We start from the raw sequence: 17,514 nt of genomic DNA, 5'->3' as shown, positions 1-17,514 counted from the left end.
TTTCATTTTACATAAAGATCCGCAGTCTAGTGATTAGATTAAATAATCGTTTAATTAGTTTAAGCAATTATTATTAGTGCATAACTATGTGTTGACAAATGTGAACAGTGATTGTGAGTGTGGAAAAATTTCAAGGCATCTGTGTGAAATAAACATACGAATTATTTATCGATTCGAAAGTGAAAGTGAAATTCTGGATCGTCGACTTGACCGCGCATCCCTTAGGCCAGGCCTGGGCGCGGTTGGCTCGGGGAACACATGTTGCTGCTTCTCCTCTTGGCTTGGTCGGCAAGTAAGTCCCCACCACGGCCGCTCCGACTCTTCCCTTAGCTTTAGCCTTAGCCTTAGCACGAGCACCCCCGCGATGCTGCACCGGCAGGTTACTCACCACTACTATGTAAACATGTACACGCACATAAGACTCTTGCCCGAAGCTGTGGAACTAGCGGCATTTACCAATTCCTTTAATTTTTATGATAGAGGTGATTCACAGGTACAGGTGAACTCAGGTAAAAAATTCGCAGAGCCGAAAGAATTTGAAGAAAAGTTTGTAGCTGCGACTAGTAAGTCGCTTGCTATCGTACGCTACACACCGTCTCTTCATCGCTGTTTTTTGTTGTTTTCGTTAATTTTGGTTATTGTGTTATCTCATTTTTTGTTATTGTTGTTGTGTTGTTATTCATTTTATTTATTGTGTGGTGTTATTGTCCATATTTTTGTTGTGTTGATACACACCATGGCCAGTGAAAGCAGAAATCGTAATGCAGATGGAGAGGTGCGCTCATTTCAAGAAAGCTGGGAGAAAGAATTCTTTGTTGTTGATTGGAACGGTCAGCCCCGATGCTTAATATGCAACAAGAATTTGTCTATGAAGAGAAGCAATCTTTCCAGACATTATGATACGCACCATGCGGAATTTTACAAGACATTCCCTGCATCGTACCGAGCAGAACTATTGAAAAAAATGAAAGAGCGACGTGGATATGTGGAAAAAGAAATACGAACGCACCAACAGCAATCTGTCGCAGCATCGTTTGCAATCGCCTTAGAAATTGCGCGCAGCAAAAAAAGTTACACGGATGGTGAATTTGTTAAAAGATGTGCCATTGAAATGGCAAAGGCATTTGGCGATGAAATAGCTGCCAAGAAATATGAAGCGGTGCCATTATCGCGCCGTACAATTACCTCGCGTATTGAGAGCATAAACGTACATATTTCTAAAAAATTAAAAGCGATGTTAAGTGATTGCAAATATTTTTCCTTGTGCTTAGACGAGAGCACTGATGTCGTCGACATAAGTCAATTGTGTATTTTTGTGCGGTCGATAGACGATAAATTCCAAATTACGGAAGAGCTGCTAGAAGTAGTGCCGCTGCTTGAAACGACACAAGGAAAAGACATATTTGCAGCATTCTACAAGACGGTAGAAGAGTATGGAGGATTTTCAAAATGCACCGCAATTGTTACGGACGGCGCAAGGGCAATGGTAGGACAGGAAAAAGGGTTGAGAGGCCTATTACGGAAGCATGGAATCAATTGCCCGACGTTCCACTGCATTATACGTCAAGAGGCATTATGTGGAAAAATTATCAGTGTGGGCCCCACTATGAAGATTGTGACAAAAATTGTAAACACAATTAGGGGTGGAAATAAATCTTTATCCCACAGGAAGTTTAGATTATTTCTCGAAAGCGTTGATGCTATTTACAATGACCTCTCATTGTATTGCGAAGTCCGCTGGCTCAGCGCAGGAAAAACTTTAGAAAGATTCTTCGCTTTGAGGAAGGAGATTTTGGAATTTCTCCAAACAAATTCGAAGTTAGATGAAGACATCATCAAAAAAATGGATAATATTGAATTTTTATGCAATTTAGCATTTATCACAGATATAACCAAGCACCTAAATTGCTTAAACAGTAGATTGCAAACGCAGAATCAAACAATTTCTGATTTGATATGTAACATTTATGGATTTAGGAACCAAATCGACTTATTCATAGCAGAAATTAAATCGTCCGAGCTGCACAATTTTCCAGCATGCAAAGCAGATTGCTGATGAATACAGAACTGCAAATTTTGACAAAATAGTGCCAATTTTAGAGGAAATAGCAAAAGAATTCAAATCAAGGTTTCAAGACTTCAATACATTGGATCAGGATCTTCAATTATTTAATAATCCGCAAGGATGTGAAATCAGGAACCAGAAACAAGAATACCGTCTGGAATTGTGTAATTTGCAAGCAGATCCATTTGCAATGAGCAGAAGAGAGCATGGCCAAGAATTTTTTAAACTACTTCCTATGGAGAAATATCCGAAATTAATAGATTTCGGCCTGAGAATATGCTCGATGTTTGGAACGACATACAAATGCGAAGCGGCATTTTCAACGATGAAATTTGTTAAATCCAAATATCGCTCCAGCTTGTCAAGTTGGTCATTGTCATCTTTGATGAGAGTGGCAACCTCAAGGATTTCAGTGGATATTGATGCACTGGTCAATGATGTGATGCGCTAGGAATAAATAAAAAATCACGTAAGTATATAAATATTAATTTGCATGAATTATTATATGTACGTCCATGGCCGCGACTTACTAGTCGTAGCTACAAACTTTCCTTCAAATTCTTTCGGCTCTGCGAATTTTTTACCTGAGTTCGCCTGTACCTGTGAATCATCCCTATCATAAAAATTAAAGGAATTGGTAAATGCCGCTAGTTCCACAGCTTCGGGCAAGGGTCTTATGTGCGTGTATATGTTTTCTTAGTAGTGGTGAGTAACCTGCCGGTGCAGCATCGCGGGGGTGCTCGTGCTAAGGCTAAGGCTAAGGCTAAGGGAAGAGTCGGAGCGGCCGTGGTGGGGACTTACTTGCCGACCAGGCCAAGAGGAGAAGCAGCAACATGTGTTCCCCGAGCCAACCGCGCCCAGGCCTGGTCTAGATGACCGACGACAGCACGATCAGTGAGAACAGCCCGAAGGCTGTCATCGCTGTCATCTTGAACCGCTTTGCTGCCGAAGCTCTATGCAATGGAAGGTCCTCCTTCGATGATCCTGTCTTGACAAAACGCATCTGTTAGATCTTTCATAGGAATGTAACACTCTGTTAACACTCTCAATTAATTTATTCAGAATATGTCATCCAGTCAAGAGAAAATTTATATTCATTGCTTTAAAATTTTACTGAGAAGAAAGAATAGTAAGCCTGGAATATTATTTCGATATCTCGTTAAACATTAGATCTAGGACATATGAAGGTTACTAAATTTTTACGCAGAATTCTCTACCCCACCGATTCATGATATAAAACGTAGGTCTTTCTATCTTAAAAAATCAAGATAAAAAGTTACATCACAATATTTCCCCCTCTATACCATGCAACTTCTGCAAGGTGGACAACGTTGTTGCCCACCCTGTACAGTAGATCTCGCTCGTTGCACGAAACGGGACCGAAACCGCGTGCAACAATCGAGGTTGTGCAATGAAAGAGGCAACCCAGTCATAGTGATTCGTAGTGTCGATCTTCTTTTGTTTCTACGTAGCCGTCATAGAATCACTAGACAGAGCGGATCGTCATGCCAAATAAAAATTTTCTATCTGAATTGCAACAAACTGGAGTGACATAGAAATTTGTGTTCTTTCTTAACCCTTTGCACTCGGTTGTCCCCCCTCTGAGGCCCCACTAAAAATTGCTGTACCATTATTCAAAATATTGTTTACATTATTAAATATACCGGTATCTAATCAATTACTAAACATGTAGGTATTGTATGAGGTATTATACCAATTTCATATCTACAAAATTTCAAGAGAATCATAGGGAATGGAAATATTCTAGATCGGAAGAAATGTTTAATTTTCCAGTTAAAATAGCTCCGAGTGCAAAGGGTTAATATTGTTAACAGGTTGGAAATAATATAACCGTATTTCTAAATTCTTCTAATGTCTTCACTGTTGTCAATTAGACCTACTCATTGTTGTTATAAATATATAAAATCCGCTGTCTAATAATCATCATCGCGAGTTCCACAACTGTGAACACCTTGTGATGGGAGCCACTGGTTGGCAACGAACGAAGCTAGCAACTAACGAGGTTCCACCGTAATAGCTTATTTTGTAGGCAGGTATTAAAACAACAATTTAGTACAATTTTTAACTGGCAAACCGCACTAATTGACGAGCTGGACATTACGCGATTCCATTTAAGTGAGCATCGACGATTATATGTATAAGCATTCAGAATAATTCAGTTTTCAATTATTTATACTGTGTATTTATTAAGAATCACACACGCGCCAATCCCCCAATCAGACTCTACTAATCGGAAAAGACGAACAGTATTGAAAAATGAGGGGTCAGACATTGTGCTTCATCAGCGCTTTCAACGCTGCAAATTGCAAATAAAGAGGAGCCGTATGATACGATGTTGTGCTGCATCATGTAATTTGTGACACGATATAATATTTAACAGTGGACTCCCATATCAATCATTACTACCTAGGCTGAATGAATTCTGAGTGAATTTTTGTGCAAAATGAAAATTGTCTGCGTTAATTTCGAGAGCTACAGGAACTACATTCATTTATTTTCTTAATAATTTAGAAGTCCGCGCAAAATGGAACTATGCCACTTGTTTCATGATATATCTAAACTTTAGTGAATAGTATTTCAGTATTAAAGTTGGTACTACAATTCTTTTCTATGTAAACTAATTAATACAAAGATAATGCAATTGGAGAAGGAATATTATTAAAATTTCATGAAGATTTTTGCAACATTAGTGAATTTTAATAAAATATAGTTAATTTGTATAATAATTATATATTTAATGAGGAAAATTTCATTGTTTTTAAATTTTAGAAGTGTTTAATTAAAAATCAAGATATATTTCATAGAAAAACCTCCTCCTTGTAATTGTAAGAAATTGAAAAGAATACAACAATACAAAGAAACAATACAAAAATTCGTAAATATTAATAAATGCATAATAATCAATATCATCATCAATAATCTGTTCACTTGTGATGTAAAGAATGATAATTTTTAATTGTGAATACAGAAATTCCGTAACTCATTTCACAGTATCAGTAATCATTTGAAAATATTCGACATGTACAGTGGCTCACGAAAGTATTCGAACTCCCTTTAAAACAGAATAACTTTTTTATAATTGTAACAAACGACCTGATTTTTTATAATCAATTAGAAACACTGGTTTATGAAATGATATGCAAAAAAGATTTTCCAAAAAATTATAATTTACAAAGTTACATGCAAAAATGAAAAAGGCGTTTTTTTAACTTTTTTATTAAGGCCCTTAATGAAAATTTAAAATATATGTTATGTAGATCTATGTTAGTTATACACATGCTGAAAATTTCATTGAAATCGATTGACACAGGAAAAAACGACACGCATCGAAAGATGTATGATGTTGTGGATTTTAAGCAGAAACTGATCAAAAATCATGTAAAACTACGATTTTCAACATTTTTAATTGCTTGTAGCTCGTGTGTATGTTAATCGATTTTTACGAAATTTTCAGCATGTGTACAACTAACATAGATCTACAAAACATATACTTTAAATTTTCTTTAAGGGCCCTAATAAAAAAGTTTAAAAAATGACTTTTATTTTTGCATGTAACTTTGTAAATTATAATTGTTTGGAAACTCTTTTTTGCATATCATTTCATAAACCAGTACTTCTAATTGATTATAAAAATCAGGTCGTTTGTTACAATTATAAAAAAGTTATTCTGTTTTAAAGGGCGTTCGAATACTTTCGTGAGCCACTGTATATGGAAAACAAAATTTTAGAAAATTGCTATTGGTCGGAATTGCGAAGAAAAAAAGTAAAAGTAAGATTATTTCATTTTTTGCAACAAAGTGGAGTGAAATAGATATTTATTCTCTTTCTTAACATGGTGAACAGGTTGGAAATAATATAACAGTATTTCTAAATTCTTCTAATGTTTTCACTGTTTTGAATTAAATCTACGCATTTTTGTTATAAATACATAAAATCCGCTGTGTAATAATCACTAGTAGTAAACCTATATCTTGAGTTTCAATCTAACTTCGTAGATTTGTCAGTTACATACGCGGTGAGAACGTCAACAAAATCGGTCGACGTTGTTATGAATAACAAGCATTTAAAGGTGATATCAAGCAAGGGCAAAATTCGGATTTCTCCATCGAGATTGTTCGGGATTCGAATCGAGAGGTTTACCGGTCGATTGAGACACGCCGGGTTTTTCTACCAATTTCAAGAACACACGCCGCGTGTTATTATTTTCGACACCGCGTTCTCAACGGCTCGCCGTCGTGACCCGTAAACTACCTCGATTCGAATCCCGAAACAATCGACTCTGCGATCGATCCGCCAATCGCGGACCACCGCGTTCGTCGACTTGGGCCTATTCGGGAACCCCCTCGGCGAAGCGGGGTCACTCTCTTTGTTCATCGCGCTCCGAGAACACACTCTGGTTCAAAACTCATTGTAACACCTGCTTTTCTGGAATTCACGCGTGTCAGAGCCGTGCGCGCTCCACTTCTTCATATCAATAAATCAACGTTCGTCATTGATCTCCATCACATCGTCCACCGCGAGTCTTCTTTAATCCTTGTGTCGTGACCGTTACCTTTCCTCGCGCGTCCAAACCTGGGCGATCCCGGCACTCAGGCTTTCCGACCGTCGGTCGAAGTCGAAACATTGGTCCTTCGAGCCGGATCGCGAGAAAGTGTACGGTGCCACATCGAGAACGGAAATATCCACTATCATGGCGGGGGTAGAGGCAATCGAAAGCCAACTCCAAACGAAGCGAGCCATCGGACGCAGTCTTCTCAATCTGAGGAAGCTGGGGAAGGAGAAATGGACCAAGGCCACACTGCGTACGAGAATCGCCCACCTGCAGGACCACTGGCAGAAATTCAACACCGGAAACGACCGAGTCTGCTCCATCATCCCTCCCGCGGACCAGACCAAGATCCCGTACTTCTCCGAGAATCAGTTCGAGGAAACGGAGGAAACATACTTGGAGACCCTGGCGTTCATGACGTCTCAGCTCGACGATTTGACCAGCGTCCCCGTAAGTCACCCTTCAAATCCTTGCGACGGGCAAGTGCTTCCGCCTGTACCAGCCGATCAGCTTCCGCGTTTAAACTTGCCAGAATTCGATGGCCGATACGCGACGTGGGAATCGTTTCGCGACCGTTTCACCGCCCTCATTATAAAAAACCCATCGCTCCACGACGTATCGCGCCTCCATTATCTGACGTCGTCCATCACGGGTCGCGCTCTCGAATGTATCGAAAATATTCCCATTACCGAGGATAATTTCACAGTTGCCTGGACTGCTCTTATGAAGCGTTATCAAAATCCGCGACGTCTCATCAACGCACACCTTCAATCATTGTTCGACCTGCCCGCGCTTTCTCACGAGTCGGCGGCCGACTTACAAAGACTTCGCGATCGCGTCTGCGTCATCACCGCGTCGCTGAAAAATCTAGGAAGGAAACCGGAAGATCTCTGGAACGATATACTGGTCCATCTAGTATCCCAGAAGCTGGACACGTCGTCGCGAAAAGCCTGGAAACTAAAAATCAGCGACGACGTTGCACCGCCGCCCTTCGAGCTGCTGTCGAATTTTGTTGATTCTCGCGTTCGTGGGCTCGAAGAATTTTCCGAAAGCGAGTCCGTTACCGCCGCTGTGTGCCCCGTCGCGACGATGCAACCAGCCGCCGGTCCTTCCCGCGTGCATGCCGTCACAACATATCAGACGTCGACGAAAACGTTTCCGCCATGCCCGGTGTGTCGAGCATCTCATAATTTAAGCGCATGCCCGCAGTTTACATCGCGGAACCCGCACGGTCGGCGCGAACTTATCAGTAAACTCAATCGTTGTTTCAACTGTCTGAGCAACGCGCATACCACTTTGGACTGTTCAAGCAAATATTCGTGTCGCGTATGTCACCGACGACACCATTCTCTCCTACACGAAGACGGAGCACCGCCACCATCCGGAAACTCAGCGCCCGTGTCAGCCAGTTCCGAGGTGAGCGCTCACCTCGCGTCTACCCGCGAAGAGCCGAGCTCCGCGGTCCTATTAGCCACGGCCCTTGTAAAATTAAGCGTCTCCTCCGGTCGTTGCGTGACCGTCCGAGCCCTGATCGACCAAGGCTCCGAAACAAGTTTCGTCACCGAAGCGATGGTGCATATTCTGCGAGCAAAGCGCACCCGCGTCAATACTTCGATTTCAGCAGTCGGCGGCGTCCACGCCGGGAGCGTGCGTCACGCTGTGCACCTCCAGGTAGCCCACCGCTCGCGCGCGACTCCCGCGATGTCAACCGTCGCCCTCGTGCTCCCTGCGCTTTCAACGTACGCGCCGAAACGCATCCGTGACTCGCGAGTTCTAGCGCACCTTGCGGATTTGGAATGGGCCGACCCCGATCCGTCAAACCGATCCGCAATTCACCTGATTCTTGGCGCGGACGTTTACCCCAGCATCGTTCTCGATGGGGTGCGGAAATGTCGCAGCGGATCGCCAGTAGCGCAGGAAACCATCTTCGGGTGGGTCATTTCCGGACCCACAGCATGTCAGTCCGGCGAATCGGATACAGTCCATGCTGCCCGTAGCGACTTCCGCGAGTTCTCAAGAATATCTATGCACCATTGCACTCAAGACGACCCTCTCGCTCAAGACCTCAAACGATTTTGGGAACTCGAAGAGGTTCCCCGTCGCTCCTTTCTCACCCCGGACGAGGAACAGTGCGAGTCGCACTTCCGCGCAAACACCACTCGTACCGCCGACGGTCAGTACGTGGTCCGTCTTCCGTTCCGTGCCGGCCCCCCAATAAACATCGGGCAGTCGCGCCCGTTAGCGGACCAAATTCATCGCTCGCTGCAGCGAAAGTTCCGCCTGAACTCTTCGCTCGCTTCGGAATATCGAGCGTTCCTCCACGAGTACGAAGAGCTCGGCCACATGCGACGCGCGCTCTCCTCTACATCTCCGACGCAAGCGGTGTACATGCCCCATCACCCCGTGTTTCGAGAAGGCAGCGCGACGACACATCTCCGCGTCGTATTCAACGCGTCCAGCGTCACCTCAAACGGAACCTCTCTTAATGACCATCTACTCTCCGGTCCCAAGCTGCAGTCCGATCTGCCCTCCGTTCTGCTTCGATGGCGGAAATTTCGATACGTGTATACCGCCGATATCGCGAAAATGTATCGCCAGATCCTCGTCAATGACCGCGACCTCGACTATCAGAGGATCATTTGGCAAAATTCACCCGGCGACGAGCCCGCTCCCTTTCAGCTCCTGACTGTCACTTACGGAATGACCTGCGCCCCGTTCCTAGCCCTTCGAGTACTGCAGCAACTTCTCGAGGACGAAGGCTCTCGCTTTCCCCTCGCGCGTCCCATCCTACGGTCGAACATTTACGTAGATGACGTGCTATTCGGCGGCGATGACATCCCTTCTCTACGCCGGTCCCGCGATCAACTAAACGGCCTGCTGCACTGCGGGCATTTCAAACTCCGGAAATGGGCTAGCAACCATTCCGAACTTCTCACCGACATGGATCCGTCGGATCACGGCCTAGCGTGCTCAAAATTCCTCACGCCCGATGATGAGGTTAAAATCCTCGGAGTCAGTTGGAATCCGTCTCGCGACGCCTTCCAATTTCAAGTCTCGCTTTCCAACACGCTTCCCTCAACGAAACGGACAATTTTATCGACAATTGCCAAATTTTACGATCCGTTGGGGTGGGTCACCCCTGCCATTATCTCCGCCAAGGTTATCATTCAGGACCTGTGGCGCCTCCGAATCGCATGGGACGATCCGATCTCCGGCCCTGCACTCGATCGCTGGACCGCGATTTACACTCGCCTTCTGTCACTAGCAGAGGTTCAAATTCCACGGTGGACCGGCCACTCTCACTCTAACGGTCACCTCGAGCTTCACGGCTTCGCGGACGCTTCCAACATTGCATACGCCGCTGTCATCTATGCTCGCTGCATTTCTCCGACAGGTCAGATCACCGTGTCACTGCTAGCAGGCAAATCCAAGGTCGCGCCCCTCACACCTGTGACAATCCCGCGGCTTGAGCTACAGGGCGCCGAGCTTCTGTCCCGTCTCATGGCGTTCGTTCTGTCCGCTTTCGAAAACGCCACCGTTAAGTGTTTCTGTTGGACCGACTCGACTGTCGTCCTAGCATGGCTCAGATCGCACCCGTCCAAGTGGAAACCGTATGTTGCCAACCGCGTCGCGAACATTCAGACTCGACTTCCGAATGCAAGTTGGCAGCATGTGCCTACTGCAGAAAACCCCGCCGATTGCGCTTCCCGCGGGCTCCTCAGCGACGATCTCCTTCGACATGAATTGTGGTGGCACGGTCCCGAGTGGCTCGGACTCGATGCTTCCGCGTGGCCGTCTCAGGCGCCCCTTCCGGAAGGCTACGACCTGCCGGAAGTCAAACTGTCGTTCCACAGCGCGGCCACCCCTTCAATCGAGTGGGATTTGGCCTCTCGATTTTCAAAATGGCCCAAACTCCTACGAGTCACGGCCTATATTATAAGATTCAGCCGTCTCTGCCGCCGCAACATCTCCGACACTCCTAGTCGACCTTCCGGACAGGCTCTCTCGACCTCAGACGTCTCTCTAGCTCGAATCTTTTGGATTAAGCACCTTCAATCCGCGGAATTCCCCGAAGAACTCCACGCGCTCCAGCAAGCCCAAAGTCTGTCGCCAAAGAGCCCGCTACTCTCGCTCAATCCGTTCCTCGATGCTGACGGCATTCTTCGCGTCGGAGGCCGATTGCGTCACGCCGCTCTCCCACACAGAGTGAGGCATCCAATTCTGCTTGCACCGCATCCCATCGTGCGCCTCCTCGTCGAGCAGGTCCACACTCAAACGTTGCACGGCGGCGTGCAACTAACCCTACACACCCTCCGCCAGAACTATTGGCTCCTCCGCGCCCGAAGCATGGTGAAGTCCATTATACACTCGTGCGTTACATGCGTTCGAGAAAGAGCTGCGGTCCCCGAGCAAATCATGGGAAATTTACCCGACGCCCGCGTATCCCCGCCAGCCCGCTGTTTTGCGCACTGCGGGGTGGATTATGCCGGACCCTTCCACATTCGTGCCTCGGCCGGTCGCGGTATCACCTCGCGAAAAGCCTACATCGCCCTTTTCATTTGCATGGCCACGAGGGCGATTCATCTGGAACTAGCCGTCGATTACTCCACTCCGGCATTCCTAAACGCATACCTTCGGTTCTGCTCTCGACGGGGTCTACCGGAGGCCGTCTATTCAGACAACGGCACTAATTTCGTAGGCGGCTGCCGAGAACTCTCCGCAGCCTATCGCGCCGCCATAAGAAACCCAAATTTTTTAAATAAAACAGCGTCCGATGGCACGACGTGGCATTTCATCCCCCCTTCGGCGCCGCATTTCGGAGGCCTATGGGAGGCGGGGGTTAAAAGTGTGAAACATCACCTTCGCCGCGTTCTCGGCGATCGCATGTTAACTTTCGAGGAGTTCACGACACTCCTCTGCGCGATCGAAGCCTGCTTGAACTCCCGCCCCCTTGCTCCGATCTCCGATACCCTCGACGAGTACGAAACCCTCACCCCCGGGCATTTTTTGGTAGGCTCCTCGCTCACGGTACCGCCTCAGCCTTCATACCTTGACCTCGGCGAAAACCGCCTTTCCCGCTGGCAGCTAGTTCGCCACGCAGCGGAACGTTTCTGGAGGTTATGGCAGGATGATTATATCAATACCCTCCAACAGCGAAGCAAGTGGCGAAAACCGTACCCTCCAATCTCCACGGGGCAACTAGTCCTAATTCGGAATCCCACACTCCCTCCGTGTAAGTGGGAGCTCGGTCGCGTAACTCAATTGCATTCCGGCGACGACGGTCACACCCGAGTAGTCACCGTCAAAACGGCAACGGCGACATTCAAGCGCCCGTTGGTAAAATTATGTCTTTTACCCGTTCAACGCGCAGCATCTGCGACGTAAATCCAGCTCCGTTCGGCTGCGGTCGGGCGCGTTCATTCCCAGCGTCATTTCCCTCGCACCCCCCTCGCGAATCAATCGGATGACGCCGCCGACCGGTAACCCTGCGTTTCTCGTGCGACCCGATGCGTTCCGTCATGGCGGGCGGCGTTCGCGCACGTTACTCCGCGACCAACCGAGCGACCAGCGTAATTTGTTAATTCGTCCATTATTGTACCTCCAACCAAGCGATCACGGCGACACCGAGTTGCCTCTCATGCGTGCGTTCTGGGTTTAGCGTTACCGGGCATTGTAAAACGCACTCCCACTATCGTTTACGTTTTTCCTTTTTTTGATACGTTGCGTTTCGAAACTGTGTTTCGAGGCGGGCGGTATGTTCGGGATTCGAATCGAGAGGTTTACCGGTCGATTGAGACACGCCGGGTTTTTCTACCAATTTCAAGAACACACGCCGCGTGTTATTATTTTCGACACCGCGTTCTCAACGGCTCGCCGTCGTGACCCGTAAACTACCTCGATTCGAATCCCGAAACAATCGACTCTGCGATCGATCCGCCAATCGCGGACCACCGCGTTCGTCGACTTGGGCCTATTCGGGAACCCCCTCGGCGAAGCGGGGTCACTCTCTTTGTTCATCGCGCTCCGAGAACACACTCTGGTTCAAAACTCATTGTAACACCTGCTTTTCTGGAATTCACGCGTGTCAGAGCCGTGCGCGCTCCACTTCTTCATATCAATAAATCAACGTTCGTCATTGATCTCCATCACATCGTCCACCGCGAGTCTTCTTTAATCCTTGTGTCGTGACCGTTACCTTTCCTCGCGCGTCCAAACCTGGGCGATCCCGGCACTCAGGCTTTCCGACCGTCGGTCGAAGTCGAAACAGAGATCCTATTTTGAAATTTTTGTTACTCGTAACTGATTTCGATGAAACTTTCTTCGTGTATACATATACATATGTATACATATATGTCTAAACGCAAGGTATAAAAAATAAAGTCGGAGAAGATATCATTTCTTTCATTTACGTTACTAGCAAAAATACGAAACCCACCGGAAAGGTAGCAGACATTTCGTGTGGTACGTGCGTGCACACAAGCGATTCGTTTCCTCGTAATAATATAATCGTTAATTATAATTAATCGTCAACGTTCCTCGCGCATTCCATGTGACATCAACATTGCCTTCGCACGCTCTCTCTCTCTTTCTCTCTCTCTCTCTTTTCGTCGTCAGTTTTTTATCCCATAAAGAGTCCTCTCTCTAGAAACACAGAAAGATTCCGAAAGAAACAATTCGAAACTCAAAGGATCACGTATCCCCACGCAGCGACAAATCGCGTGTAATGTTACATGGAGTGTCGGGCAAACAGAATCCGGAACCGGAAACTCGTCGAGTCACGAGAGGTCGTCACGTCGTGGACCTTCTGCGCGGCGGAAGTGGTCACGACCTCGCGGATCAGGGAATATTGCACGGAGATCACGAATTATACAGAACAAGTATAAAGGACTCTTTAGTTTGCACCGTCTCCGGCGCGCGGACATTTTGGACCCTTTAGGCTGCGTTTATAGTTCCTGACTCGCGTGCTTTTCGTCTCGCGTGCTTTTGGTCTCGCGAGACAGCGGGTCAGAAATTTCGAGCGGGGTCGACGGGCCCACTGTGCGAGGCACAAAAAAAGGTCTCTACGGCTTCACGGTTCGTTTAGGTAAACTACCGATAGCTTTCCTTTAAGGCGATGGGATATCTTCGGATTGTAAGTAGCAAATAACTAGAATCTTACTAGAAAAATTGGGTTTGCGAATTTTCGCTTTATGTCCGTATACGAGCAAACACACCATCTAAAAATTTCATACGGTACACAGTGAGCAATTTGGACGAAATCTGTGTCAAAATGAAAGAACTTCCTCCTTATTTTTGCTATATTTTGCAAAGTTTCAGCTTTAATTTGAAAAGAAATTTCATCGCTCTATATCTCATTTCTAATAGAAAGTTCTTTGATTTTGGCGCAGATTTCGTCCAAATTGCCCACTGTGCGGCAGAAATGAGATGCGAAACACTCCAGTAACCACAAACAGCTGTTAGGTTTGAATTATTTGTTATTTCGGGTCCATAAGATTGCTGAATATTCTTTATTAACTTCCCGATTTTATAGGGAAGTTATTGTAATGACCCCGAAAATCGAAAATCGATTTTTTAGCAGATCTTCACGTTTCATGGTCATTGCAGTCATTTTAGACTATTTTCAGCAAAATGTTCGTATGTGTGTGTGTGTGTGTGTGTGTGTGTGTGTGTGTGTGTGCGTGCGCGCGTATGTCTGTTTCTATGTGATCAAATTTTTCGTTAACGTTTTCTAAAAAAGCAACAACGCGATCAGAATGATGAATGATGCAATCGATGTGCCCCGTCGTAACTTAGAGCTGATTAGATTTTGGTCCATATTGGTCAAGTAGTTTTTTAGATTTTTAGTTTTTTTCGAAAGGAGTTGATTCTACAATGCAATTTATTCGAGAGAACGTAAAGTTTCCATCGAAGAAACAAACGTAATTACACAAAAATTTTTTTTTCATTTTTTTTAAATTTAAAAAAATTTTTTTTCTGTACCTTACGCTAATGTTTCCGCTTACAATAATCGAACATTATCCCAATGCAAGAGTGAGTTAATCATCTCTACTCCCGAGAATACAGTTTCAAAGAATATCGATGAAAGTACAAAAAAAAATTTATATTACAATCTGTAAAAAAACAATCAGTTCAAAACGAATTATTAACTGAGACTAAATTGAAAATTAATATAAACTATATGATAATTATTAATAACATTGATGTTGAAAACGGATTGGTTAATGGAGCACACATGCGGAATATTAAAATTTAGTACTTTTCAAGAAAATACTAAAATTCCGTCTATATTGTGGTTAGATTTTCAATTGGCCAGAGTAGGAGTGAAAGTAAGAACTCGTTATCGTGAATATATGAAAAATGCAAATATTCATCAAAATTTAACACCAATAATAAAAATATCGAATCAAGTTCATATGTCGAGTGAGGAAAAATATCAAATCACACGTAGTCAATTTCCAGTGGTTCCTGCTGAAGCGATTACGATTCATAAAAGTTGTATGTAGCACTGAGCAGAGTTTCAAAATTGAGCGCGGTTTATATATTTTGGGACAATTTAAATTAACAGTATCGAAGAAAACCAAGACCAATACTGCAAACCCGGATAATGAGGAGTTGTATCGTTTTCGAAAAACTAATTAAGACAATTTATTTTGCAACATTAGTATGCTATAACAAGGAACCAAGCGAGCAATGAGACTGCGATGTTCGTTTAATGCGACGCCATATAGCAAACATTTTGATAAGTAGAAAACTATTGAATTTCCCTGAAAACGTATAATCTTATTAAAACGTACACTTAATAATGATAATGATATACTGCAACTAACGAATCGGGAAGTTCTTTGTGTGGCTCGTGGAGAGTCACACACCAAATCAAAAAAATCCTATCCGCGAGCTCGCGAAGCGAGCGAGCAAAAACAACCCTACTCGCGAGCGAGCGAAGCGAGCGAGCAACAATAACCCTCTAGTTGTTGTTGGGGTGTCTCGTACACTCCGAGTGTGCAGTGCAGCACAGGTTAATACCGTCCATAGAAATCGCCGGACGCGAAATGATTTTCTGATGAAATGTTGATTTAACAAATCGATGCAAATGGGTTTTTGGGAGTTTATAGTGAAAACATTTGACATCAGAATTCCTATCCGTAAAGACCTAACGATGATTTATCTCCTACATTGTTCAAAATCAATGGCTCCGAAAAGGAGTACTGCATTGATTATTCAGGTAAGTTCTTCCACTCGGCGAGGTATGGGGCACGTGGCAATAATGAAGGTAGAAGGCGTTGTACCGTTCGTCCGTTAGCCTCTGCCCTAAGCCCGTCAATTTTATTACGGGTAAGGACGGCTACTGGTGAGGCTGTTGTAAAGATTAGTTGCTTTGACGAGCATGAATTACTTTATGACCACCGTCCGACGAAAACACGAAGGAAAACGCGTGGCCAACGCGTGTTGGAAGGGACTTCCTCATACCAAATTATAATGCACATCGTATTGTTTATGTTCCGAGTAGTATGTAGTCGAATACATTGGCCCGTACGTGCGATAGCGAAACAGCAGTGGGCTAGGACCTAAGATATTAAACCGTTACCGCCCACTACTACGCGATCGTAGAAAGTGGTAAGACGCCATCTCGCATGGGTCCGAACTGTTGACATTGTATTGGCGCGTGCCTTTGAAGAAGGTTTCCAGGCAGGACAACGATGAACGGTCTAGGTACGAGTGCGCGGCCTATTGGACCAGAGTGGAGGAGGCAGGTCTCGTTTCACACGCATTTTCGGCTCTTGTCGAAACATTGGTTACAGCGACCACACATACTATGTAGCGTGCAACGTCGAAGTCAAAACATTGAGACTACGGACCTTATGATGGGCGCGATTTGGTTAGGTGTCGTTCCCAGGGCTGTTCCCTATGGAGAGGTTTATGACACAGGCACTTTTTTCGGACAACACGTGCTCACTGTAAAGTAATTTCTGTAGGCCCCGAGACTTCTCCGGCAAAATAAAAATGTGCTATATCCGAGCAATCTACGAAAAAGCACGTTCAGTAGTCCCTGTTATAAATATTCGCTGTTTCTACGTACCTGCAAAGTTAAGTGTCAACCGTTTGCGGCGCTTCCCGCCCGGGAAATTTCACCCCCGCACCCGACGTCACTTAATGTATTTCAGCTGTCGAAAATGTATTTAAGAGACTGCGGAGCCAGATTCCGCACCATTTTTTTGGCCTCCGTCGAAACAGTAACCTCGTGCGCGTGTTTTCTCGATATGGATATGGATATGGATTTGGACTTGGACTTGGAATTGGATTCGGACTTGGACTTGGATTCTGATATGGATATAGATTCGGATGTGGATATGGATATGGATTCGGATTTGGATTTGGATTTAGATATGGATATGGATATGGATATGGATATGTGTATGGATCGTAGTAATGTGCTATGGCTAACCTTTCTATTAATGATATTGAACCTTTTACGCGATGATTACGCGGTGGACCAAGAGGATCCGCTCGAGGAGCAAGAGGGAGCAGGGCTAATACGAAGGCGAAGACGACGCTACGACGTGCATCCACTCTGGCAAAATCGAGGCGCCGAAGGCGATTTGCTGTTGTATAAACAGATGTCGATGAGCTACGAGGAGAAATTTTACGAATATTTCCGAATGAGTCGTGGCTGTTTTGATTTGTTGCTGAGCCAACTCAAAAACCAGCTGACTAAACCGACGAACAGCAAAAATCCAATTGGCCCGGATGAACGATTGGCCGTTTGCCTGCGGTAGGTGATTTTTCAATAATTGATTGCTATTAAGGCGGTAGACTGAGTTCCGTTAATTAATCATCTCTAATTGTTTTAGATACCTAGCAACGGGAGATTCGTTCAGGT

The 17,514-nt window shown here is 45.1% G+C and overlaps 2 protein-coding genes across 2 annotated transcripts in view; both read left to right on the top strand.

The window, feature by feature from the left end:
* Positions 1–17,514, top strand: part of LOC143210543 (uncharacterized) — an 82,949-nt gene that overhangs the window by 33,353 nt on the left and 32,082 nt on the right. The window lies entirely within an intron of this gene.
* Positions 6,777–11,376, top strand: LOC143210492 (uncharacterized). Its single transcript, XM_076427382.1, has 2 exons — positions 6,777–10,898; positions 11,335–11,376. Exons 1-2 carry the CDS (start codon positions 6,777–6,779, stop codon positions 11,374–11,376), a joined length of 4,164 nt encoding a protein of 1,387 aa, XP_076283497.1.

The sequence above is a fragment of the Lasioglossum baleicum genome, chromosome 7, assembly GCF_051020765.1.
Source record: "Lasioglossum baleicum chromosome 7, iyLasBale1, whole genome shotgun sequence".
Classification (NCBI taxonomy): Eukaryota; Metazoa; Arthropoda; class Insecta; order Hymenoptera; family Halictidae; genus Lasioglossum; species Lasioglossum baleicum.
The sequence above is the reverse complement of the archived record's forward strand: the minus strand, read 5'-3'. Positions and strand labels throughout refer to the sequence as shown.